This window comes from Haematobia irritans, chromosome 1, assembly GCF_050003625.1.
Source record: "Haematobia irritans isolate KBUSLIRL chromosome 1, ASM5000362v1, whole genome shotgun sequence".
NCBI lineage: Eukaryota > Metazoa > Arthropoda > Insecta > Diptera > Muscidae > Haematobia > Haematobia irritans.
Genome location: NC_134397.1, coordinates 231,576,289 through 231,603,481, shown reverse-complemented (window position 1 = coordinate 231,603,481; position 27,193 = coordinate 231,576,289). Strand labels below are relative to the sequence as shown.

General features: G+C 31.7%; 4 protein-coding genes across 4 annotated transcripts; 3 read left to right on the top strand and 1 right to left on the bottom strand.

Moving 5' to 3' along the window:
* Nucleotides 1-2,109: 2,109 nt before the first annotated feature.
* On the top strand, nucleotides 2,110-2,651 carry LOC142224507 (sarcotoxin-1B-like). Its single transcript, XM_075294305.1, has 2 exons — nucleotides 2,110-2,398; nucleotides 2,475-2,651. The coding sequence occupies exons 1-2, from the start codon at nucleotides 2,300-2,302 to the stop codon at nucleotides 2,565-2,567; spliced, it is 192 nt and encodes a 63-aa protein (XP_075150420.1). The 5' UTR covers nucleotides 2,110-2,299; the 3' UTR covers nucleotides 2,568-2,651.
* A 6,822-nt stretch (nucleotides 2,652-9,473) lies between these two features.
* Nucleotides 9,474-10,021, top strand: LOC142219539 (sarcotoxin-1B-like). The gene is made up of 2 exons (XM_075288482.1): nucleotides 9,474-9,707; nucleotides 9,768-10,021. The coding sequence occupies exons 1-2, from the start codon at nucleotides 9,495-9,497 to the stop codon at nucleotides 9,861-9,863; spliced, it is 309 nt and encodes a 102-aa protein (XP_075144597.1). The 5' UTR covers nucleotides 9,474-9,494; the 3' UTR covers nucleotides 9,864-10,021.
* Nucleotides 10,022-16,318: 6,297 nt separating this feature from the next.
* LOC142219538 (sarcotoxin-1B-like) lies at nucleotides 16,319-16,857 on the bottom strand. The gene is made up of 2 exons (XM_075288481.1): nucleotides 16,651-16,857; nucleotides 16,319-16,577 (listed from the first exon to the last, which is right to left on the bottom strand). The coding sequence occupies exons 1-2, from the start codon at nucleotides 16,747-16,749 to the stop codon at nucleotides 16,482-16,484; spliced, it is 195 nt and encodes a 64-aa protein (XP_075144596.1). The 5' UTR covers nucleotides 16,750-16,857; the 3' UTR covers nucleotides 16,319-16,481.
* A 5,335-nt stretch (nucleotides 16,858-22,192) lies between these two features.
* LOC142219537 (cecropin-A2) lies at nucleotides 22,193-22,928 on the top strand. The gene is made up of 2 exons (XM_075288480.1): nucleotides 22,193-22,424; nucleotides 22,699-22,928. The coding sequence occupies exons 1-2, from the start codon at nucleotides 22,326-22,328 to the stop codon at nucleotides 22,789-22,791; spliced, it is 192 nt and encodes a 63-aa protein (XP_075144595.1). The 5' UTR covers nucleotides 22,193-22,325; the 3' UTR covers nucleotides 22,792-22,928.
* Nucleotides 22,929-27,193: the final 4,265 nt, after the last annotated feature.

Sequence of the window (27,193 nt, the reverse complement as noted above, 5' to 3'; positions counted from 1 at the left end):
CCTGATTTGGGATCTTGGGCTTATAGAAATCGTAGTTTTTATCCAATTTGCCTGAAATTTGAAATCTAGAGGTATTTTATGACCATAAAGAGGTGTGCTAAAAATGGTGAGTATCGGTCCATGTTTTGGTATAGCCCCCATATAGACCGATCTCCCCATTTTATTTCTTGGGCTTATAGAAACCGCAGTTTTTATTCAATTTACCTGAAATTGGAAATCTAGAGGTATTGTGGGACCAAAAATACGTGTGCCAAAAATTGTGAGTATCGGTCCATATTTTGGTATAGCCCCCATATAGACCGATCTCCCGATTTTACTTCTTGGGCTTATAGAAACCGCAGTTTTTATTCAATTTACCTGAAATTGGAAATCTAGAGGTATTGTAGGACCACAAATACGTGTGCCAAAAATTGTGAGTATTGGTCCATGTTTTGGTATGGTCCCCATATAAAACGACCTCCCGATTTGGGGTCTTGGGCTTATAGAAACCGTAGTTTTTATCCAATTTGTCTGAAATTGGAAATCTAGAGGTATTTTAGGACCATAAAGAGTTGTGCCGAAAATGGTGAGTATCGGACCATATTTTGGTATAGCCCCCATATAGACCAATTTCCCGGTTTTACTTTTTGGGCTTCTATAATCCGAAGTTTTTATCCTATTTGCCTGAAATTGGAAATCTAGAAGTATTTTCGGGTCATAAAGAGGTGTGCCGAAAACGGTGAGTATCGGTCCATATTTTAGTATAACCCCCATAAGAACGATCTCCCGATTTAACTCCTTGGGTTTCTAGAAACCGTAGTTTTTATCTGATTTGCCTGAAATTGTAAATATTCTGGTATTTTAGGCTCACAAAAACGTGTATCGGATTAAGTTTTTATCGGTCCATTTGGTAATACCTCCATACACACAAAAAAATTTTTTTCTGATTCAATCACGAAATTAATTGATCCAATTAATTTTTTAATTGAAATGTCTTCAATCACAGAAATGATAGTATCAATTAAAAAATTAATTGACAGTCAATTAAAAAATTAATTGATCCAATTAAATATTTAATTGATAATATTAATTTGTGTGATCGATTTTTATTTCAATTAAAAAATTTGTTGAATCAATTAACTTTTTAATTGAATATTTTTTAAAACTCAATTAAGATTTTAATTGGAAAAATTTTCGTGAAATTTTTTTCTGTGTATAGACCGACTTCACTTCTTGAGGGCGTAGAAGGCGCACTGATCATGAAAATTGCTTGAAACTCAATGTAAAATTTCCAGATTATACTTCTAAAGATTTAAGATTTCAAATCAAGACGTTATTTTATAATTTTCTTGCACACTTACAAGAGATGTTAATGATTCCTCTAAAACTCAAACAAAAATGGTTCTTATAAATCCAGAATCTGAAATCTTTAAATTTATCTTCGGGAAGTGTCCTCAAGTCCCCAAGCCCTCCTGAAATTTCAAAGGAAACCCTAATATTTGGTTCATGGTGGTGGGTATTTAAGATTCGGCCCGGCCGAACTTAGTGCTGTATATACTTGTTTGATTTAATATATACCACGTATGGACTTACATACAATTTAGAGGACGGAGGTTTTAAGATACCTTGCCATCGGCAAGCGTTACCGCGTTACCGATTGTGGATGGCAGTGTTTAGAAGAAGTTTCTACGCAATCCATGGTGGAGGGTACATAAGCTTCGGCCTGGCCGAACTTACGGCCGTATATACTTGTTTTTCTTTGCGGAAAAATATTTCGCCTATCGCTATGGTTGTATTTACACATTAAAGCTATCGCACTTTTATTGCTATACAAGTTAGGAGTAAAAGCTTTATTTATTATTATAATGAAGTTTTTTAATTGATTGTAAATAAAGATGATCTTAATTAATCATATGATATGTAAAATTTATTCTAACAAGTTGTTTTCTATACATTAATTGTAATTATCAATGGTTAAATACCACGAGCACCGTCACATGAATCATCCCATTTGATTACTTTTCTAAAAAAAAAAATTATAAAATATCTCCCTGTAATGGAATTCGATGTCACATTAATATATCAAATGTGTACGCACCTTGTTGGAATTTACCACAAGATGGAAATTTTTGCCGGATTCCCCCCAATATCATTAATTAAATAAAATTGAATATTCAAATAATTGATTCGATATAAAAGTTGAAGATTTCTTGAGAACAGCTACATTTGAAATCAAAGCTAAGCTCAAAGATATTCTTCGCTTTTTATTTATCTAAATAAAACAAATATAAATTCTTTGAGTTAGTATTCAATCGATAAAATGAATTTCAAAAAAATTTTCATCTTTCTTGCCATTGTCTTGACTGTTTTTGTAGTGCAAGGAGAAGCTGGCTTGTTGCGAAAGATCGACAAGAAAATTGTAAGTCGAAATTGAAATTTTATAAATATACACAATTTCTTGGGAAACGAAATTATTGTTTTTTTTTCATATTCAGGAGCGTATTGGGCAACATACTAGGGATGCCTCTATTAAAATCATTGATATCGCTCAGAAAGCTGCAAATGTGCTTGCCACCATTTTTGGATAATTTTTAAATACAATATAATTTCATAATATTAATATGTTATATGGAGATTTATAAGTAGTTTAAATTAGATATTAAGTACCCATAAATAAGAATTTATTTTTAAGTATTTTACTATAAACTAATACTAAAATTGCAAAATAATACAAGAAAGGAATTTTATAAAAAAAAAAATAAAAGAATACTCATAATACGATTTTCTTACTTGCTCTTTTCTTTGCACACAGAGAAAAATTATTTTCTCCCATGAAGTTCCCATTTATTTTAAAGTACTTTCTTTAAGATCAACTAATTCAGAGTTTATGAAAAGCAACAAAACAATTGCCTCCAATCTTTTTATTTACTTTTAAAGAAATTTTCTAGCGTCAAGAGAAAATTTTGTTTGTCTAAAAGTTCTTTCTTCAAACAATATTAGTGCAAAAATTAATAAAATTTTCAAATAAAAACGAAACTAATTCGCAATTACTTTCTTAACTACTTTATGTTTTTAGATTGATCAAAAATTTGATTCTTTGAAAAAAAATTTTAATTAAATTCGTTTTGTTTTGTTATTGTTGGTTTTTTCGTTAATCATTCACGCACAGAAAAAAGATGTTTGGACATGGTTGCCGCATCCATTTAATGCTTATTTAGAGTATGTAGTTGTCGCGAAAACCATGTATTTTGTCTTTGTAAAAATAATTTTCGAGCGGAGAAAAATATATGTTGGCAATAAGCATTTAAATGGTTCTCAAATGCCGCAAACATGTTCTATTATTTAAATGATAGAATTTGACACCATTATATGGTCAGGAAAATCATGTACCTGACCATTCATTTTTTTTTACTTTTTTGCAGAGAAAAAAGTATTTTTATAGTTTACGTATAGACATGTCTACAACCATTACATGGCCATAAAGACCATGTACATTGTTTTCGTGACCATTTATTTTTTTAATATTTTTGCAGCGACAAGAATTTTATAAAAACATTGAGCAGGTACACACGATTTTCATTTTGCGCGTCAGTCGTGTGTTGATTGTTTCTTGGAATGGACGGAGAATACGGAATTATTGTGTTTTGTGTTAATTTATTTATTCAGAAATAGCACGTGGTTTTATGTGAATACAAAAAAGGAAAGTGTAATTGAAAAGAATGTACCTGGTTTTTGTTCTGCATTATGATATATGATATAATTTATTTTTATTTGCAGTCACATGATGTCTGCGTTTGTACGTTTGATGGGCACGAAGTAAATATGGAATGATTACTTATTGTTGAAATTGAACCAAACTAGAGTGTGTAAAAATATGTGATGTTTGCTTCCACGACATTATAAATACAAATAAACAATGAATTAGTTTATAAATAAATAAAAACAAATAAATAAAGTTGATTTAGTGTTTTCTTTTCTCAAGTGGCGTCCTTTTTTCGACGACGAAAAAAGTTTTTTCCTAAAAATCAAAACATTTTAGGTTGTGACCATGTTCTTTTAACTAGAAGAAAAACATTTTGACGAATAACATAACATTTTGGATCGTGACCATTGTCTTTTAATAGAAACAAATTTCTTTTTATCAATATAATAACATTTTAGACGAGGACAATTGTATTTTTCTTAGAACCATGTTCACTGAGCCAACATGGTTGCAGGTTAAAATGTTACATGGTCGCCGCAAAAATAGCTGCTATCATATTATTTTGCTCTTCGAATATGATTGTGACAATCATGTTTCTTCTCTGCGTGTTGTTGTTGTTTTTGATTTCAGCTTAAAACCATGCATTGACTAAACTACAAGTGTAGCTTAAACAACAGAGGAAAATAATGTTTGTTCAATTTATTTGGGCAAAGCTCTATAGATGGTTGGATGGAAGCACGTTTCGGAATTACCACATTCCTCATCAGTATCCTCTAGTTACATGCTGCAAAACTATCAACCAATTATCAGAATAAATTCAAGCAGTTCACTAAACCCAAAAGTGAACCACACTTGAACCTTCCGAAAAAAGGTTTATTCGATAGCCGGCTTATGCCGAAATAATTAAATTTTTTAATTGACTTAGTCTTCCGAGTTTGATTAAAAATTTAATTTTTTAATTGAAAATTTAAAAATATTCTGATTAAAAAGTCAATTGTATCAATTAATTTATTAATTGAAAAATTTTTCAGCTTTTTAATTGGAAATGATTTGGTGATATTTTTTTCTGTGTATGCCCCACTTGAAAACAAAGCACAATCCCAAACACGAAATTTTGGGTTTATTTTCATTGGGAATTATTTTCATAATGCAAACGGGTCCAAAAATAAAAAAATTAACTTACTCCCCAGAAAACATAACAAATTGTTTTTTTTTCATATAATTTTTTGGCGTCCTACTTCATTTAGGTTTTGGGGCATATTTTCATGGGGCCCATAGTCTGGCGGCAGAAGATGACTTATTTTATATGCTAACTCTCAAAGAAAATAATATACAAAGAAAAAATTTCACGAAATTTTATCAAATTAAAGTCTTAATTGAGTTTAACAAATATTCAATTAAAGATTTTATTGATTCAACAAATTTTTTAATTGAAACAAAAATCAATAACAAAAATTAATAGTATTAACTTTTTAATTTGATCAATTAATTTTTTAATTGAATTTCAATTAATTTTTTAATTTATACTATCATTTGTGTGATTGAAGACATTTCAATTAAAAAAGTAATTGGACCAATTAATTTCGTGATTGATCCAGAAAACCATTTTTTGTGTGTATGACAATTAATCTTCCAATATTGAAACATTGCTACCACCATTGTGGATTGTCTTTGTAAACAGAAAAAATATGACCAAATTCCTAATTAAAAAGCTGAGCTAAAGAAGTTATTTCTATTAATTTTGAGGCATTCGAACGGTATGTTGCCTACAGTCTACACTATGATATAGAGGGTTAAAAACTTAATTGATATTATTAATCTTTTAATCAAACTAGAAACATTAACCCCCATTTTCATGAAGCTCCGTTAGTGATACGTTAGCTAACTAATTTTTAACCCGATCTATGGACATATCTGTCATCTTGCCTATGTATTCTATATGCCAGTTAGGAGCTTAACTGCTAGAAATTTTTCAGTTAAAGTTAACTGGAGAAAAGATATTTGCAATTTACTTTCTGTTAACTGACAGTTAAAGCCTAACGGAGCTACATGAAAATGGCCGTAAGTCAATTAAGTTAATGATTGATTTTTTTTTAATTTTCGAATAAAAACAAGTATATACGGCCGTAAGTTCGGCCAGACCGAATCTTATGTACCCTCCACGATGGATTGCGTAGAAACTTCTACGAAAGACTGTCATCCAGAAATTTCAACTCACTCGTATGAAATTTGCTCCTCCAAGAGGCTCCAAAACGAAATCTCGGGATCGGTTTATATGGGGGCTATAAATGATTATGGACTGATATGGACCACTTTTCGCATGGTTGTTAAATATCATCTACTACCACGACGTACCAAATTTCAACCAGATCGGATGAATTTTGCTTCTCCAAAAGGCACCGGAGGTCAAATCTTGCGATCGGTTTATATGGGAGCTATATATAATTATGGACTGATAGGAATCAATTCCTGCATGGTTGTTGGATACCATATACTAACATCACGTACCAAATTTCAACCGAATGGGAAGAATTTTGCTCTTCCAAGGTGCTCCGGAGGTCAAATCTGGGGATCGGTTTATATGGGGCCTATATATAATTATGGACCGATATCGACCAATTCTTGCATGGGTATTTGAGGCCATATATTAACATCACGTACCAAATTTCAGCTGAATCAGATGAATTATGGTCTTCCAAGAGGCTCCGGAGGTCAAATCTGGCGATCGGTTTATATGGGGGCTATATATAATTATGGACCTATATGGACCAATTTTTGCATGGTCATTAGATACCATATACTAACATCATGTACCAAATTTCAGCCGGATCGGATGAAATTTGTTTCTCTTAGAGGCTCTGCAAGCCAAATCTGGTGATCGGGTTATATGGGGGCTATATATAATTATGGACCGATGTGGACCAATTTTTGCATGGTTGTTAGGGACCATATACAAACACCATGTACCAAATCTCAGCCGGATCGGATGAAATTTGCTTCTCTTAGAGGCTCCGCAAGCCAAATCGGGGGATCGGTTTATATGGGTGCTATATATGATTATGGACCGATGTGAACCAATTTTTGCATGGTTGTTAGAGACCATATACTAACACCATGTACCAAATTTCAGCAGGATGGGATGAAATTTGCTTCTCTTAGAGCCCTCGCAAGCCAAATTTGGGGGTCCGTTTATATGGGGGTATATATGTAAAAGTGGACCGATATGGCCCATTTGCAATACCGTCTGACCTACATCAATAACAACTACTTGTGCCAAGTTTCAAGTCGATAGCTTGTTTCGTTCGGAAGTTAGCGTGATTACAACAGACGGACGGACGGACATGCTCAGATCGACTCAGAATTTCACCACGACCCAGAATATATATACTTTATGGGGTCTTAGATCAATATTTCGATGTGTTACAAACGGAATGACAAAGTTAATATACCCCCCATCCTACACAGAAAAAAATATCACCAAAATATTTCCAATTAAAAAGTTAATTGAAGTTGAAAATTTTTTCAATTAATAAATTAATTGATACAATTAACTTTTTAATCATGATAGAAACATTAAGTTAATTAAGACAATGATTGAAATTTTTAAAATGTTTAATTAAAAAAATTAATTGATACAATTAACTTTTTAATCAAATTCGGAAGACTAATTCAGTTAAAAAAGTGCTGATTTTTTTTACTTTTTTAAATAAAAATGTATTTCAAACAATCATTTGTTAATCCAAATAAAAACTCTAAGCCAATCTAACTAAGCAATTAAAAAGAGTTACCTTTTTAATTAATAAATTAATTGCATTTTGCAATCAACATCAATTAAATTTTTAATTGAATCATTAAAAAATTAATTGAATGTTGCTGAAAAAATCAATTAATTTTTTAATCAGGAATTTTTTCTATGCCCAAATAAAACTGTGAATGATACTATCATTTTCGTGATTGAAGACATTTCAATTAAAAAATTAATTGGATCAATTAATTTGGTGATTGAATCAGAGAAAAAATTTTTTGTGTGTATGGTGGAGGGTATAAAAATTTTTTATACCCACCACCATAGAATGGTGACATTTGTAACACATCGAAATATCGATTTCCGACTATATAAAGTATGTATATTCTTGATCAGGGAGAAACTCTAAGACGATGTAGCCATGTCCGCCTGTCTGTCTGTCTGTTGTAATCACGCTACAGTCTTCAATAATAAAACGATCGTGCTGAAATTTCGCACAAACTCGTTTTTTGTATGCAGGCAGGTCAAGTTCGAAGATGGGCTATATCGGTCCAAGTTTTGATATAGTCCCCATATAAACCGACCTCCCGATTTGGGGTCTTGGGCTTATAAAAACCTAAGTTTCTACCAAATTTGCCAGACATTGGAAATCTAGAGGTATTTTATGACCACAAAGAGGTGTGCCAAAAATGGTGACTATCGGTTGATGTTTTGGAATAGCCCCCATATAGACCGATTTCCCGATTTTACTTCTTGGGCTGCTAGAATCCGTAGTTATTATCCAATTTGGTTGAAATCTGGAGGTATTTTAGGACCGTAAAGAGGTGTGCTAAAAATGGTGAGTATCTGTCCAGGTCTTGTTATATCCCCCATATAGACCGATCTATAAAGAGGTGTGCCGAAAATGGTGAATATCGGTCCATGTGCACTGATAATGAAAATTGCTTGGAACTGAATTATAGTTTCCAGATTTTACTTCTGGTAATCATTTACATAATGGGGGTAAAAATCTACAGGTGTTAGATTTTAAATCAAGGCGTTATTTCATTTTCTTGCACACTTGCACACGATGTTTATGATTCCTCTAAAACTCAAACAAATATGGTTCTTATAAATCCAGAATCCAATCTAGTCTTCATAGGTAAAATCTTTGAATTTATCTTCGGGAAGTGTATTGGTTGAACTGATCTGCTTGTCACCAAATACCCCTGAAATTTTCACAGGAAACTATAATATTTGATTCATGGTGGTGGGTATTTAATATTCGGCCCGGCCGAACTTACTGCTTTATATACTTGGTTTTAATTCTTAATTAAATGTTAAAAAAAACATGAATTTTTTAATCAAACTAAAAAGGATTAAAAATAATTATAGAAAGTGATTGAAATATAGTAAAGCGATTAAGTTTCGTTTTTAATTGACAAATTAATTGAATTTTGCAATCAACATCAATTAAAAATTTAAAATAATTAAAAAATTAATTGTACTTTGCTAATGAAATTAAATTATAATAACTTGATTTGTAATCAAGTATTTTTTATGCTCAATTAAAACTGTGATTGATACTATCATTTTCGTGATTGAAGACATTTCAATTAAAAATTAATTGGATCAATTAATTTTGTGATTGAATCTGAAAAAAAAATTGTGTGTAATATAAATACAATTACTTATTTTTAATTTAGTTTCTTGCGTTCTGCACTAACAACTGTCTATATTTTGAGGAAATTTAAAATCGTTTTCATTAAGTCAATATTTTTTCAGTGTATCCAAATGCATGTTAAAATATCTTTAGAAAGATGCTTTAGGCTTTGAGTCCGTAACAAAATCATTTGCATGGTGAACAAATATTCGCATGACGAGAAGATTTCTCTCAGTGTATATTCAAGCAATCTTTACTTTAGTTTTTACCAAGTCAAGTAACAAAGAAATTATAAAACACAAAAAGGGGGTTACCATAATGTATTCATCCAAGTAAATCCCCTTCTTTGTTTGCTTTTATTTGAATCTGCAATTTCCCCCTACGCTATGTGGGACAAATAACGAGTGTATAAAAATCATGATAGTATGTGGTTTCTTCATCAGTTCCATCTTAAGAATTCACTACGAATTAAACAAGGAATAATTCCTCGCTATTTAAAATCGTCATACACAAAAAACAAACCACTAATCTATTTGATAATGAATTTCAACAAAATATTCCTTTTCGTTGCCTTTGTCTTGGCTGCCTTTGTTTCTCAGGGCGAAGCTGGATGGTTGAAAAAGATTGGCAAGAAAATTGTAAGTGATATGGGATGGGAAGTAACGAAAAATTTCATTTAATATTTTTTTTTTCTATAGGAACGTGTTGGTCAACATACGCGTGATGCAAGCATTCAGGCAATTGGTGTTGCTCAACAAGCCGCAAATGTTGCTGCAACATTAAAAGGAAAATAATTATGAAGAGATATATGTAAATAAATCATATTGAGATTGTGTCAGACCAAATTAATTAGTATTATGCATTATATTTAAATTAAATAATTATAATATGTGTATCTCTAGAATATTGAAATAAATATAAAAATAAATCGTAATTTATTGAACTTAAAAAATATATATGTTTTTTTACGAAAATCTTTAAATTGAAATAGTAAGGTGTAGCGCGTTAATTTAGCAATAAGAAAAGAAACTCATAATAATACCAAGAACATCAGAATACATGCCACAATTAGATACATCATTTCCGAGAACATAATATGGTTGCAACAAACATGTTCCAAGTAGATCGACCAAAAATAATAGTTTGCTCTTAAAACAACATATTTGCGAAAAATGTGTTGCAACATTAATTATTGCGCAGAAATTATTGCGCAGAAGATTTATCCCAAATACATACATTTAAATATCACTCGATTTTTACAGAATTTGATAGACTTTTACAAAATCTATAGACTCAAAATTTAAGTTGGCTAATGCACTAGGGTGGAACACAATTTTAGTAAAATATATATGTATTAGAAATTTAGGAAAATTAGATCCATTTTTATAACTTTTCGACTAAGCAGTGGCGATTTAACAAGGAAAATGTTGGTATTTTGACCATTTTTGTCGAAATCAGAAAAACATATATATGGGAGCTATATCTAAATCTGAACCGATGTCAACCAAATTTGGCACGCATAGCTACAATACTAATTCTACTCCCGATGCAAAATTTCAACTAAATCGGAGCAAAAAATTGGCCTCTGTTGGCAAATGAGTGTAAATCGGACGAAAGCTATATATGGGAGCTATATCTAAATCTGAACCGATTGTGCTGATATTTTGCAAGTTTTTCGAGACTCATAAAATATTCGGATGTACGGAATTTGAGGAAGATCGGTTGATATACATGCCAATTATGACCAGATCGGTGAAAAATATATATGGCAGCTATATCTAAATCTGAACCGATTTTTTCCAAAATCAATAGGGATCGTCTTTGAGCCAAAACAGGACCCTATACCAAATTTTAGGAGAATTGGACTAAAACTGCGAGCTGTACTTTGCACACAAAAATACACCAACAGACAGACAGACAGACGGACATCGCTAAATCGACTCAGAATTTAATTCTAAGCCGATCCGTATACTAAAAGGTTGGTCTATGATTACTCCTTCTTGGCGTTACAAACAAATGCACAAACTTATTATACCCTGTACCACAGTAGTGGTGAAGGGTATAAAAAGGCGGTATTTGGCCATTACCGTTTGGTATTAATAAATTGATTCACGTTACCTTTTAATTTTGGTACCTTCATAATACCGGTACTTTCATAATACCGAATGGTACTTTCATGCTTTGCGTACTGCCTGTACCATTCGGTATTGATATTGTACCATACGGGGTTAGCTAACTATCAATAACGTACGGTATCGATTTGAGCCCGTATGGTAATAATCTTTCTATGGTTGTATGTCCGTTAGTGAAAATACTTATTCAACATAGCAAACACAGTTACAATGATTTTTCTCGGTCTTGACCCATACTATTTTCTTATTTTTAATAGCTTCTAGAAGCTTCTAGCTTTTATATGTTTTATCATCACTAACTTTAAGTTCTTTTTGTGTTGACTTTTTTTATACCCTGCGCCACACTGTGGAACAGGGTATTATAAGTTAGTGCATATGTTTGCAACACCCAGAAGGAGACGAGATAGACACATGGTGTCTTTGGCAAAAAAGCTCAGGGTGGGCTCCTGAGTCGATGTAGCCACGTCCGTCTTTCCGTGAACACATTTTTGTAATCAAAGTCTAGGTCGCAGTTTTAGTCCAATCGACTTCAAATTTGGCACAACAATGTGTTTTGGTTTTGGTGAATAGAACCCTATTGATTTAGGAAGAAATCGGTTCAGATTTAGATATAGCTCCCATATATATATTTCGCCCGATATGGACTTATATGGCCCAGAAGCCAGAGTTTTACCCTAATTTGCTTAAAATTTTGCACAAGAAGAACAATTAGTACTATAGTTAAGTGTGCCAAATTTTATTGAAATAGGTTCAGATTTAGATATAGCTCCCATATATATCTTTCGCCCGATATGGACTAATACGGTCCCAGAAGCCAGAGTTTTACCCCAATTTCGTTGAAATTTCGCACTAGGAGCACAATAAGTAGTGTAGTCAAGTGTGCCAAATTTTATTGAAATCGGTTCAGATTTAGATATAGCTCCTATGTATATCGTTCGCCCGATTTACACTCATATGACCACAGAGGCCAATTTTTAACTCCGATTTAGAAATTTTGCACAGGGAGTAGAATTAGCATTGTAGCTATGCGTGCCAAATTTGGTTGAAATCGGTTCAGATTTAGATATAGCTCCCATAGATATGTTTTTCTGATTTCGACAAAAATGGTCAAAATACCAACATTTTCCTTGTAAAATCGCCACTGCTTAAGGCCGGTATGCACCTCTAGCGAAATTTTCGGTAGCAAAAATTTATTTAAGTCTACAACAAAAAAACAGGGCTGTGTACAACAAATTTTAAACCAGCTAATCGCTTTTAAAAATTGTTAATATATGTTCCAAATATTCCTCAAATAAATTGTTTATTATTTACAGACCTTTTAAAACTTGTACGCACACAATGATTGTAATAAATTAAATGTTTGCTGCCAAAATATGCTTTTGACAACCCTGTTATTTTCATTAGAGGTGCGTACCAGCTTACGAAATTGAACGCTACCGAAAATTTCGTTAGCATAAATAGCAATGCATATCTTATGGGAATGAAATTTTTCGCTAGAGGTGCATACCGGCCTTTAGTCGAAAAGGTGTAAAGATGACTCTAATTTTCCTAAACTTCTAATACATATATATCGTTCGATAAATCATAAATAAACTTTTGCGAAGTTTCCTTAAAATTGCTTCAGATTTAAATGTTTCCCATATTTTTTTACTAACATTGTGTTCCACCCTAGTGCATTAGCCGACTTAAATTTTGAGTCTATAGATTTTGTAGAAGTCTATCAAATTCTGTCCAGATCGAGTGATATTTAAATGTATGTATTTATATATAGCCCCGAACACATTTGACGGATGTGATATGGAATCGAAAATTTAGATTTACAAAGTGGTGCAGGGTATAATATAGTCGGCCCCGCCCGACTTTAGACTTTCCTTACTTGTTCTCATTAACATAATGAGCAAGGCTATTTTTTTTTTGGGAGCCACCGTGGTGCAATTGTTAGCATGCCCACCTTGCATACACAAGGTCGTGGGTACGATTCCTGCTTCGACCGAACACCAAAAAGTTTTTCAGCGATGGATTATCCCACCTCAGTAATGCTGGTGACATTTCTGAGGGTTTCAAAGCTTCTCTAAGTGGTTTCACTGCAATGTGGAACGCCAGACTCGGCTATAAAAAGGAGGTCCCTTGTCATTGAGCTTAACATGGAATCGGGCAGCACTCACAATGTGGTATCACAATGGAATGAATAGTCTAAGTGAGTGTGTAAATATAACCATAGCGATAGGCGGTAGGCGAACACTTATTTACGTGTATTTCTTATGGGAAGCCCAAAATCCGCGACGGAATACCGTGACGGCTAGCGGCGTGTCGCTAAATTAAAACTTATTCTAACTCCTTGGAGAAAACTGGTATAGTGTTGCCATTGCTTATCAATTTTTTTAACTCACCACTAGGAATTGCTGTTGCCTGGACACGTGTAGATTATTTTTTCTTGAAATAACTCAACAAATAACAAGCCATTGTATGTTTTTATTCAACTTCATTGTTTAATATTGTCTAAGCGTGCTGTATTGACAACAAAAACGCTAGGAAACGTGAAAAAGGGAATTATTCGCCGTCAAGCTTATTGTATTTGCCGTTGCGGCAAAAATGTTTCGCTTACCGCCTATCGCTATGGTTATATTTACACACTGAGCCTGATACATCGGGCTGCCACCTATTTTTTCGCGCGAAGTCGGACAATATTGCTGCAACATGTTGCTAGGGTTTTCTCTTGTTAAACTCAGTACTATTTGAGCGAAAAAGGTCCGCAATAATTTCGCAAATACTTTTTTATAATTCATTTTCGTGCGAAAACGTAAACTTAGTACTAGGCTAATACTACAACTATTGCTCGATTTTGTCAATGCCTTGGCATTATTGTGGGTTCTATATAACAGCTGATGCCATACAAAAATTTCACTAACCGGAGTTTCATTTCCATTTGTGTACTTATCGGAAGATTAGAAGCCAGACATTAGAATACATTTTTTCCGTCCGTCTGTCTGTTCATCTAGTTTTGTTTGCACGATAGAGGTCGTAATTTATGTTCGATTTTCATATAATTTTGTACGAGCGATACTCTGTCCACATCACATTCTATAGAAAATTTTGTCAAAATTTTATTTCATATATTGATGAAGGTAGAAAAAAAAGAAAATTTATAAAATTTTATTTCTATAAATTTTTTTTCAAAATTTTATTTTAATTTTAAATTTTCTATAGGAATTTTGTCAAAATTTTATTTCTATAGAACATTTTGTAAAAAAAAATATTTTTATTTATCTATAGAAAATGTATGAAGTACCAAACCGTAAAAAGAACTATCATGTTTTTTTGTCTACTACGGTAGTCTATGTAAGCGGAAAGAAAAAATAAAATATTTAAAATGGAGGAGTTGACAAACAAATTTTTATTTTATTTAAAATTCAGTCTAAAGGAACTCTTGACAATAATCTTCCAATTTAGTGAAAAGTATTTTTTCGCTCAAAAAAATACCTTTTTTGTACTTTCTTAAAAATTGTATTTTCCATCCCTGCTATACACCCAGAAAAGGAATATGATCACATCAAACATGTTTCAAAAGCAAAATGTTATTTGTGGATGGACAACATCCACATGTATCCGGCATGTATTTTGATTTTCTTGGTACTATTATGGGTTTCTTTTCTGGGTACACCCAGAGAAATGTTTGGTTGAAATTCGATCACGACAATAAAAAGATAGTTGAGACCCATTCGTTTTAGTTGTTTGAACCATATGTCAGTTATTTGTTTTATTTAGTAGTTGGTATAATCAACAAAATATCAATACAGTCAAAGGCTAGTACTCACGACCAAATATTGTTTGTTATAAAACTATTAATTACAATCAACTTTCATTCTGTTCCGTACTGTTGTGTTACCAGATTTATTTTTTAAAATTGTCTCGAAAACCAACAGAAAGTTTTTACTATAAATAAATTGGTTGTGCTAACAAATTTGGTAGTTATTAGTGGGACATGTTGCTGCAACATATATTTGGAAAAAGTGTCATGTCTCGAAAATTTATTGAAGACAAGGGAAATTCCAAATAGTTTATTACTTGAGAAAGTTGGGATATTATGGAAAATCCATGAGCTTGCGCACGGTTATAACCAACTTTATCAAAAGGATTGAAGGTCAATCCTTTATATTGTCCTTCCTATACCAAAGGTAATGCCAATGAAAAAGTTAGTGTTGAAGCCAAACAGCCTAAGTCTGGCTTTGTGAGAGAGTCCAACTTTTAAGCAATGCCAAGATGATAAACGCTTTCGTACCTCAAGTTAGGACACCAAGAATAGTCTGTTCCAAAGGGAAGGTAAAATAAATGTTCAAAACGTCTGTAATATAAACCAATTATTGTAATAGCCGGTAAAAATCCAAAATTTGATAATGGGAACAGTCAACAAGACCACATTCTTTAGTTGGAGCATATTATTATTGAAACCAGGAATATTTGTAGGTAAGTGTTCGATGGTAGAAATTGTTGTAAACATTTCATGGTTCTTATTTATAGGAACAACCCCAAATTGGATCCTTGTTCCGAACTACATTATAATGGATGGAGAAATACGATTCTGTCTTACGAGAAACAAATATACGGGCAGCTAAATCTAGTGAACTCAGGATGTGAATCAAAACCGATCAGTGAATTCAACCTGGAACCAAGAACTAATAATACAAGTAAGCACGCAAATTGAAATTATTATCGCCTGACCAAATAGTGGTTCAGGGTACAAACCGTGTGTAAATTTTATTTCAAGAATTATATAATTAGTTGCAAATAAACAATAAATATATTAACGAAAAATTTATTGCATTTAATTTTTGGTGTAAATTGTAAAATATTGGTTGTTCCATTAATCCAACAGACTGCTATGCCAGACAATTGTTGTTTGTCCTAACTAACAACAAAATGGAATGGTTGTGATACCCAATTTCAATTGGTTGTAGTAACAAATAATGTAGGTTAAATTCTGATAGTAGACGGAATCAAATAATTTGGTTGGCAAAAAAAATTGGTTGACACAACAAATTTGTTTTCTGTGTGTATAGACACATTGATAAATTAACGCGCTACACTTTACCTTTAAAGATTTTCGCAAAAAATATATATTTTTTGAATTCGATAAAATACGATTTATTTAATTTGTACCTATATTTCAATATTCTAGAGATACACATATTATAATTATTTAATATATAATTATATAATACATAATACTATTTTATTTGGCCTAACCAAATCTCCATGAAATTTATTTAAATCTCTTCATAATTATTTTCCTTTCAATGTTGCAGCAACATTTGCGGCTTGTTGAGCAACACCAATTGCCTGAATGCTAGCATCACGAGTATGTTGACCAACACGTTCCTGTAACAAAAAAAAAATAAATAAAAAGTATTAACAAAAAAATTGGCGGTACTTCCCATAAAGTATCACTTACAATTTTCTTGCCAATCTTTTTCAACCATCCAGCTTCGCCCTGAGCAGCAAAGGCGGCCAATACAAAAGCAACGAAAAAGAATACTTTGTTAAAATTCATTATTAAGTAGATTAGTGGTTCGCTTTTTTGTATATGGCGATATATTATAGCGAGGAATTATTCCTTGTTTAATTCTTGGTGAATTCTTAATATGAACTGATGAAGAAACCATATACTATCATGACTTTTATACACTCATAATTTGTTACACATACGCTATGTAGGGGGAAATTGCAGATTCAAGTAAAAGCAACCAAAGAGAAGGGGATTTACTTGGGAGAATATGTTATGGTAACCCCCTTTTTCATTTTATAATTTCTTTTTGACTTGACTTGGTGAAGATTGGTTGAAGACAACATATATGATATTTTATGATACACTGAGAAAAATCTTCTCGTCATACCCAAATAATTCAAGAGCTATATGATTTTTTTCTGAAAACTTGATTCTTGAATGGTGGCCAAATGGCCTATAATATCTTTGGAAGTGTGAGAAAAACTACAAAAAAAGAACCTTAACAAATATCAGCTATAGTTTTGGTATGAATGTCCGTTTATTAGAGACATACAGTAGAAAAATGATCTCAAAATTTTTTATTTTTCGTTTATTGTTAAACAAAAAGTTTATAAAAATGGATTTTAGTACTCACCACACACAAAAAAATTTCACGAAAATTTTTCCAATTAAAATTTTAAATGAGTTTTAAAAAATATTCAATTAAAAAATTAATTGATTCAACAAATTTTTTAATTGAAACAAAAATCAATCACAAAAATAATAGTATCAATTAATTTTTTAATTGGATCAATTAACTTTTTAATTGACCTTCAATTAATTTTTTAATTGATACTATCATTTCTGTGATTGAAGACATTTCAATTAAAAATTAATTGGATCAATTAATTTCGTGATTGAATCAGAAAAAAACATTTTTTGTGTGCAATATGGAAAACATTTATAGATTATTTACATTACAGCCCCTACTATAACATAACACGGAGAAATAAATCGAAACTAAATGGGAAAATAGGTGGACATCGCTAATCAAAGGGTTAAAAAAATGATTGTGTCAGTAAAATTTTTAAATGAAAAAGTCCCAATACATTTTTTTACTTGCTTAGTACTCAGAGTTTGATTAAAACGTTATTTGTATTGTTTTTTAATTAAATTTACAAATTTTACAAATATAACAAGTATACACAGAAAAAATATCACCAAAATATTTCCAATTAAAAAGTTAATTGAAGTTGAAAATTTTTTCAATTAATAAATTAATTGATACAATTAACTTAATTTAATCATGATAGAAATTAATTAAGTCAATGGTTGAACATTTTAACATTTTTAATTAAAAAGTTAAATGATACAATTAACTTTTTAATCAAATTCGAAAGGCTAATTCAGTTAAAAAAAGTGCTGATTTTTTTTTAATTTTTAATTAAAAATGTATTTCAAACAATCATTTGTTAATCCAAATAAAAACTCTAAGCCAATTCAGAAAGTAATTAAAAATAGTTACCAGTTAGTTACCATTTTTAATTAATAAATTAATTGAGTTTTGCAATCAACATCAATTAAATTTTTAATTGAATCAATTAAAAAATTAATTGAAATTTGCTGAAAAAATCAATTAATTTTTTAATCAAGAATTTTTTCTATGCCCAATTAAAACTGTGATTGATACTATCATTTTCGTGATTGAAGACATTTCAATTAAAAAATTAATTGGATCAATTAATTTGGTGATTGAATCAGAAAAAAAATTTTTTGTGTGTACACTGCCGTAAGTTCGGCCAGGCCGATTGCGTAGAAACTTCTTCTAAACACTGCCATCCACATAATTCGATTGTGTATGGCAGTGTTTTGAGTTGCGGTAACGCTTGCCGATAGCAAGGTATCTTTAAACCTCTTAACACCGTCTTCTAAATTGTAAGTAAGTATTTAATTAAAAATGACCGATTAAATACGTATATAATTTGTTTGATAAAATTTTCTATAGAAATAAAATTTTGACAAAATTTTCTATAGAAATAAAATTTTAACAAAATTTTTTATGGAAATAAAATTTTGACAAAATTTTTTACAGAAATAAAATTTTGACAACATTTTCTAAAAAAAAAAGTTTGACAAAATTTTCTATAGAAATAAAATTTTAACAAAAATTTTTTTTTTATAGAAATAAAATTTTGACAAAATTTTCTAAAAAAAAAAAATTTGACAAAATTTTCTACAGAAATAAAGCTTTGACAAAATTTTCTATACAAATTAACTTTTAACAAAATTTTCTATAGAAATAAACTTTTAACACAATTTTCTATATAAATAAACTTTTAACACAATTTTCTATAGAAATAAAATTTTGGTAGATTATTTTTGGCTCGAGTGGCAACCATGATTATGAACTGATATGGACCAATTTTTGTGTGATTGGGGATATAACTATAGACCGATATGGACCAATTTTGGTATGGTTGTTAACGGCCATATATTAACACCACTTTCCAAATTTGAACCGGATCGGATGAATTTTGCTCCTGAGGTCAAATCTGGAGAATGGCTATATATAATTATGAGATTATTAGAGACCATATACCAACACCATGTACCAAATTTCAACTGGATCGGATGAATTTTGCTCCTCCATGAGGTTAGGTTAGGTTAGGTTATGTGGCAGCCCGATGTATCAAGCTCACTTAGACTATTCAGTCCATTGTGATACCACAGTGGTGAACTTCTCTCTTATCACTGAGTGCTGCCCGATTCCATGTTAAGCTCAATGACAAGGGACCTCCTTTTTATAGCCGAGTCCGAACGGCGTTCCACATTCCAGTGAAACCACTTAGAGAAGCTTTGAAACCCTCAGAAATGTCACCAGCATTACTGAGGTGGGATAATCCACCGCTGAAAAACTTTTTGGTGTTCGGTCGTAGCAGGAATCGAACCCACGACCTTGTGTATGCAAGGCGGGCATGCTAACCATTGCACCACGGTGGCTCCCCTGCTCCTCCATGAGGCTCCGCAAGCCAAATCTGAGGGCCCGTTTATATGGGGCTCAGTGTTGCCAATATTGGGGATTTTTCCCCAAATTGGGGATATTGTTTCTTGAATAGGGAAGAACTTTTTGAGTTGGGGAATTTCCATAAATTTGGGGATTTTTTTCGAGAAATCGGTTTAATATTTTTTAACAAAATTTTATTTCTATAGGAAATTTTTCCAAAATTCTGTTTCTATAGAAAATTTTCTCAAAATTTTATTTCTATAGAAAATTGTGTCACAATTTTATTTCTATAGACAATTTTGTCACAATTTTATTTCTAAAGGAAATTTTTTTCAAAATTTTATTTCTATAGGAAATTTTGCCAAAATTCTGTTTCTATAGAAAATTTTCTCAAAATTTTATTTCTATAGAAAATTGTGTCACAATTTTATTTCTATAGACAATTTTGTCACAATTTTAGTTCTAAAGAAAATTTTATCAAAATTTTATTTCGTTATTGTTGTTTTTGATCTCAGCTTAAAGCCATGCTAAACTACAAGTGTAGCTTAACCAACAGAGGAAAAGTATGCTTGTCAAATTTATTTGGCAAAGCCCTATAGACTGCAAGATGGTTGGATGTACAGCTGTTTCGGAATTACCACATTCCTCATCAGCATCCTCTACTTGCAGCAAAACTATCAACCAATTATCAGAATAAATTCGTGTAATTCACTCAACCCAAAGTGAACTGCACCTGAACCTTCCGAAAAAAGGTTTGATAGTCGGCTACTGCCTAAACAAATTTGCAAGCATATCTCTTTCCCTTTGCCAAACTCAAATCATCGATTTGAATGTAGTTGGCTGGGTTTGTTTTTGAGCGTGCTTCCTCTATCTTCATTCGTTTTGTTTGTTATTGCTGGCTTCTCTTCAATCGTTATTGTTGTTTTTGATCTCAGCTTAAAGCCATGCATTGACTAAACTACAAGTGTAGCTTAACCAACAGAGGAAAAGTATGCTTGTCAAATTTATTTGGGCAAAACCCTATAGACTGCAAGATGGTTGGATGTACAGCTGTTTCGGAATTTCCACATTCCTCATCAGCATCCTCTACTTGCAGCAAAACTATCAACCAATTATCAGAATAACTTCGGGTAATTCACTCAACCCAAAGTGAACTGCAATTTTCTATAGAAAATTTTGCGAAAACCGGTTATAGAAAATTTTCTCAAAATTTTATTTTTATAGATAATTGTGTCACAATTTTATTTCTATAGACAATGTTGTCACAATTTTATTTCTAAAGAAAATTTTGTCAAAATTTTATTTCTATAGAAAATTTTGCGAAAACCGGTTATAGAAAATTTTCTCAAAATTTTATTTCTATAGAAAAGTGTGTCACAATTTTATTTCTATAGACAATTTTGTCACAATTTTATTTCTAAAGCAAATATTGTCAAAATTTTATTTCTATAGAAAATTGTGTCAGAATTTTAGTTTTATAGAAGATTTTATCAAATTTTTATTTTTATAGAAAATTTTGTCAAACTTTTAATTTTATAGAAAATTTTGTAAAAATTTTATTTCAATAGACAATTTTGGAAAAACCGGTTATAGAAAATTTTCTCAAAATTTTATTTTTATAGAAAAATTTGTCAAACTTTTAATTTTATAGAAAATTTTGTCAAAATTTTATTTCTATATAGAATTTAAAAAAAAATGTCAAAATATATTGAGGATTTTTGTGAGGAATTTAAATTTAAATTGGGATTTTTGGGGACGAAAACATCATAATTTGGGGACAAGAGCCAGAAAAATACTGGCAAGTCAATAGCTTGTTTCGTTCGGAAGTTAGCGTGATTTCAACAGACGGACGGACATGCTCAGATCGACTCAGAATTTCACCACGACCCAGAATATATATACTTTATGCGGTCTTAGAGCAATATTTCGATGTATTACAAACGGAATGACAAAGTTAATATACCCCCCATCCTATGGTGGAGGGGATGAAAAACATTTTCACATTTGGAAAAATTGAATTAAGATCAACTAATTTTTATGAATTAATAAATTGGCTATAAAAAATCGTTGTTTTTTTTTTGGGGGGGTATATCATTTAATTATTATGTGATTCCCACATCATATAAGAAAAACATTTCAAAATAAATTCAAACATAAAATTAGAGCAAATTTGAAAACGTGTATATAATAATAGGAATCCCCTTTTCAATCAATATTGAAAAGCCAAAAAAAAAAAACAAACGAAATAAAAATTTGTTCGAAACGTCTCTCCCAAAATCAATAACAAATTCTTTATGGGATTCCCATTGGAAGCCTCTATATAAGAAACATTTCTTTCTTCTTTGGCAAAACTGAAAATAAATTCCCCTTTTCAAAGGTGTCTACCTACCTACCCATCATAACATTTGTGTCACATTTACTAAACATTTTGATATCACAGATGGTCAGAGACCCCATCACGAGCATAACACGCGCTTATTGCCCCCCTATATAAGCTGTGGTTGTCTACTTCCTCATTAAACATTTCAGCAATAGCAACAGCAGTAGACGAAAGCTTAAAGAAAGCTACCTTCCAGTTAACCATCTCTCTGACTCATTGACACTGACATTGTAGATTCAATAAAACCTTTGAGAAATAATGAATTTCAATAAAGTTGTAATTTTTGTTGCCTTGATCTTGGCAATATTGATTGGTCAAAGTGAAGCTGGATGGTTAAAAAAGATTGGAAAGAAAATTGTAAGTATTGTTAAATTTAAAAATAATTTAATGATTTATTTAATTATTTTTGTTTTCAATACACATACAAACCGAATTCCTATTGCTATCAAAAATTTTCCTTAATTGAAAAGAAAAAAATATTTAATCGAAATATTAGCAAAAAGTTCGCAAATGAGATTTTTTAGCAGGCAGAAATGTCTAAAATATTTTGTAATGTTATTAGTAATCTTTTCTTTTGAATGTATGCAACAAATTGAAATATTAAAAAAAAAATACTTTTTTTCCATTGCAGGAACGTGCTGGTAAACACACTCGTGATGCTACAATTCAAGCTATAGGTATAGCGCAACAGGCTGCCAATGTTGCTGCAACATTAAAAGGGTGATTTCATTGAAGTACAATATCTTATATATATAAGAGTTTTGGTACAAAATAATTTAAGTGTAACATTTAAGTGTAGGAAATTAATCTAATTTATGTACAAAATTCAATAAAAAAGTCAACGAAAATTTCCAAAGTCAATTTAACTTTTTTTTAGTTCATAAAAATATTCCTTGTTTTAATTATTTCTACTTACTTAAAAAATAATGAAAACAAGTAAGGAAAGTCTAAAGTCGGGCGGGCTATATTATACCCTGCACCACTTTGTAGATCTAAATTTTCGATACCATATCACATCCGTCAAATATGTTGGGGGCTAGATAAAGGTTTGTCCCAGATACATACATTTAAATATCACTCGATCTGGACAGAATTTGATAGACTTCTACAAAATCTATAGACTCAAAATTTAAGTCGGCTAATGCACTACGGTGGAACACAAAAAAATATGGGAAACATTTAAATCTGAAGCAATTTTAAGGAAACTTCGCAAAAGTTGATTTATGATTTATCGCTCGGTATATATCTGTTAGAAGTTTAGGAAAATTAGAGTCATTTTTACAACTTTTCGACTAAGCAGTGGCGATTTTACAAGGAAAATGTTGGTATTTTGACCATTTTTGTCGAAATCAGAAAACCATATATATGGGAGCTATATCTAAATCTGAAGCGATTTCAACCAAATTTGGCACGCATAGCTATAATGCTAATTCTACTCCCTGTGCAAAATTTCAACTAAATCGGAGTAAAAGATTGGCCACTGTGGTCATATCGGGAGAACGATATATATGGGAGCTATATCTAAATCTGAACCGATTTCAATAGGGTTACATTCTGAGCCAAAACACATACTTGTGCCAAATTTGAAGTCGATTGGACTAAAACTGCGACCTAGACTTTGATTGCAAAAATGTGTTCACGGACAGACGGACGTGGCTATATCGACTCAGGAGCCCACCCTGAGCATTTTGGCCAAAGACACCATGTGTCTATCTCGTCTCCTTCTGGGTGTTGCAAATATATGCACTAACTTATAATACCCTGTTCCATAGTGTGGTGCAGGGTATAAAAATGATGTAAAAATGAAGTACATAATTTTACTAAATTCGATATTCGCACAAAATATTTCATATTTCTCTAAAATGAATAAATTTTACTTTACTTTAATAAATTTTACTTCGCATACACTGAAAAAAATATTTGCTTGGTATTAAGATTAACCAAACTAAATTTTAGGATGCATATTTTAAACAATATTAAGAATAAATTTATTAAAAATAATAAAAAAAATTATTATAATATAGTTTGTAATCTCCCTGCCAGCATTTCAAAGTTCAATTTCATCCTCATCGCGACCATCGACTCGTAAGCGACACTACAATTATCACCAACTGTGATGGGGAAAGTATTAAAAAGTACGAAATGTACATGAAAGTATTTTGCCATCACTATTGTTTCAAGAGCCATTTTATATTTTGTGAAAACGAAAATGAAGTGCAGAAAACATAATTATTACGTTTAAGATTGTGAAAGGTATATTGGTGAACAATTTTCGACTTTCCAAGTTTTTCAGATATTTTTCGTGACACGCTGCCCCCATCAATAATAAACACTGCTAGCAATTGCAACGTACAAATCACCATAATTCCTTTGTTAAGACATTCCCCCATATGCAATAAAGTTACAGAATACTTCAAGCCTACTTTTGCCATATAAATTCATTCGATAAACTGTCAATAAATTTTTTTGCATATGGGCAATTAAGTTCAATGTGTTTTTGTTCGTATAAATGTTATACCTGGAATAATTTATAATTTTTTATTCCAATTAATAAATATCTAAACAATCGTATTTTACTTGACCACAATGATTCTTTTACAACTATCTTAAAATGCACTTTTTACAATAGTTTGAAGGGGTTCTTCTTGACGTCGTTCAAAATTTATCCAAAAAGGCACTTAATAGTTGCACTTATGCGATACTTTTTGTAGTAACTTGGCGTGGTTCGTATAAATGTTATACCTGGAATAATTTATAAATTTTTATTCCAATTAATAAACATCTAAACAATCGTATTTTACTTGACCACAATTATTCTTTTACAACTATCATAAAATTCACTTTTTCCAATAGTTTGAAGGGGTTCTTATTGGCGTCCTTCTAAATTTATCCAGAAGGGCACCTAATAATGGCACTCATGCGATACTTTTTTGTAGTAACTTGGCGTGGTATAACTTCTCAATAGTGACGGCGCTTTTCCGAGGAGTTTTGGATATCGTATACGACTGTTTTCGACGTAATGGGGATTCTCAGAAGCGTCCCCAAATTCAAAAAATGTTGGCAGGGTTATTATAGCAATAATTACCCTGCCAACATTTCAAAGTTCCATTTCATCCTCATCGCTACCACAGACTCGTAAGTGACACTGCAACAATCGCCAACTGTGATAGTATTTTGCCATCACTATTCGCATGAAAGTATTTTGCCATCACTATTGTTACAAGAGCCATTTTATATTTTGTGAAACACCAAGCACAACTAGCTTCTTATAATTTATTTAAATAAAAATGATAATGAAGTGCTGAAAACGTAGTTATTTCGCTTAAAATTGTGAAAGGTACATTGGTGAACAATTTTTGACTTTCCAAATGGAATAAAGTGATAGTTTTTCAAATATTTTCCAGACACGCTGCCTCCATTGGGAATAAAAGCACTCGCTGATAGACGCTACAACATGTAATTTGCAACTTATAACTCAACATCAATCTTTTATTAATGCATAAAAATATGTTAAATGTGATGTGATAGTCGTATAAATGTTTTATTTATTAGAATTTATAAATGTTTAATAAAATTAATAAACATCTAAACAATCGTGTTTTACTTGACCACAATGATTCTTTTACAACTATCTTACAATGCACTTTTTCTGATTGTTTGAAGGGGCTCTTATTGGCGTCGTTCTAAATTTATTAAAAAAGGCACCTAATAATTGCACTCATGCGATACTTTTTTGTAGTAACTTGGCGTGGTACAACTTCTCAATAGTGACGGCGCTTTTCCGACGAGTTTTGGATATCGTATACGACTGTTTTCGACGTAGTGGGGATTCTCAGAAGCGCCCCAAAATTCAAAAAAAATGTTGGCAGGGTATTAATACATTTTTCTAATATAAATGAATATTTTTCATTAATTAGCGGTTAATTTTAAATCGTAATGAGTCGACGTATTCGACGGCGACGTAGGCTGGCAAAAAAGGGTTGGCGAAAATCGGAGGCGCGACCCGGCGGCTTCATTCTCTGTTGCTGATCAGAGAATGAAGCCGAACCATTTCGTCGGCACGGCTACACTAAATTTTTGACTCCGACTATAAGTTTATACCGACGACAATGGTCGTGTCGAACATATCCAATATATTGGCCACATTATAAGTTAAGTCCGAAGGCATAATCGATACAGCTGCATGTTTATGGGATCGATAACACATTTACCGATTATTTAGTCATCAATCAATTGTCGTATCGATTGGACACACTGTAAGATTCTTTACAAACACAGACATTCCGTCCGGAAATACATAAAGGTTGAATTACATACCATGCGTCAATCCGTGCGTTGATGGAAGGGTTGATTTTTTTATTTGCGGCAGACTATTCGAGCTTTTGATTTCAAAGAGATATTTCAACTCTTCAATAATCGGACGCATTGAACGCATGGTATGTAATTCTACCTTAAGGCCGGTACTCTGTTCGGTTTTCGCGTTGAAACTCCATACAAAACCAAAAAATGCGAAAAATTTGCGAAATTTTTTCCATTTGTGATACTTTGTTTTTTCGTGTTGAAAAACTGACGTTTATAGCGCGGCGCCATATGCAATGTGAATTAAGAAATAATTTATTTATTAAAAACTATTTGTGCGGGTTTATAAATCAAACACGGACCATATTTTTGTTCCGAAACTATACAAAGGATCAAAGGAATAGCAGATCAATTGTCCAAGGAAAAATAAAATGTTATTTTGTAAAAACAAGCAACAACCACCAACTTAATCCAATATCGCTCCCTGTAAAATAGCGCTCCAAGCTACCTAAAAAAACGCCGCTTTCTATGTGCGAAATAATGGTTTCCATAAAAATTTTTCGCAAGAATGAACATAGTACCGGCCTTTAAGGTAAGTACTATGTTCGCTTTTCGCGTTGAAATTTTCGTGGTTACTTTATTAAAACAGTTCAATATAAAACAGATAAATTAACTCAATTGATGCGCTGTTTCTTGTTTCTCTAGATTTCGACAAGACTTTACAGGAATAAGTTTGTTTTCATTTATAATTTTGATTATTTGAGGAAAAGTAATCGCGAAAATAAAGTGGTTTTCAACTCGAAAACCGAACATAGTACCCACCTTTA

Bases quoted from the DNA above. Each gene is read 5' to 3' on its own strand.
- LOC142224507 (XM_075294305.1), top strand. From the start codon at position 2,300: ATGAATTTCAAAAAAATTTTCATCTTTCTTGCCATTGTCTTGACTGTT. The intron at 2,399-2,474 runs GTAAGTCGAAAT...TTTCATATTCAG, and splicing joins GAAAGATCGACAAGAAAATT to GAGCGTATTGGGCAACATAC.
- LOC142219539 (XM_075288482.1), top strand. From the start codon at position 9,495: ATGTGGTTTCTTCATCAGTTCCATCTTAAGAATTCACTACGAATTAAA. The intron at 9,708-9,767 runs GTAAGTGATATG...TTTTTTCTATAG, and splicing joins AAAAGATTGGCAAGAAAATT to GAACGTGTTGGTCAACATAC.
- LOC142219538 (XM_075288481.1), bottom strand. From the start codon at position 16,749: ATGAATTTTAACAAAGTATTCTTTTTCGTTGCTTTTGTATTGGCCGCC. The intron at 16,578-16,650 runs GTAAGTGATACT...TTTTTGTTACAG, and splicing joins AAAAGATTGGCAAGAAAATT to GAACGTGTTGGTCAACATAC.
- LOC142219537 (XM_075288480.1), top strand. From the start codon at position 22,326: ATGAATTTCAATAAAGTTGTAATTTTTGTTGCCTTGATCTTGGCAATA. The intron at 22,425-22,698 runs GTAAGTATTGTT...TTTCCATTGCAG, and splicing joins AAAAGATTGGAAAGAAAATT to GAACGTGCTGGTAAACACAC.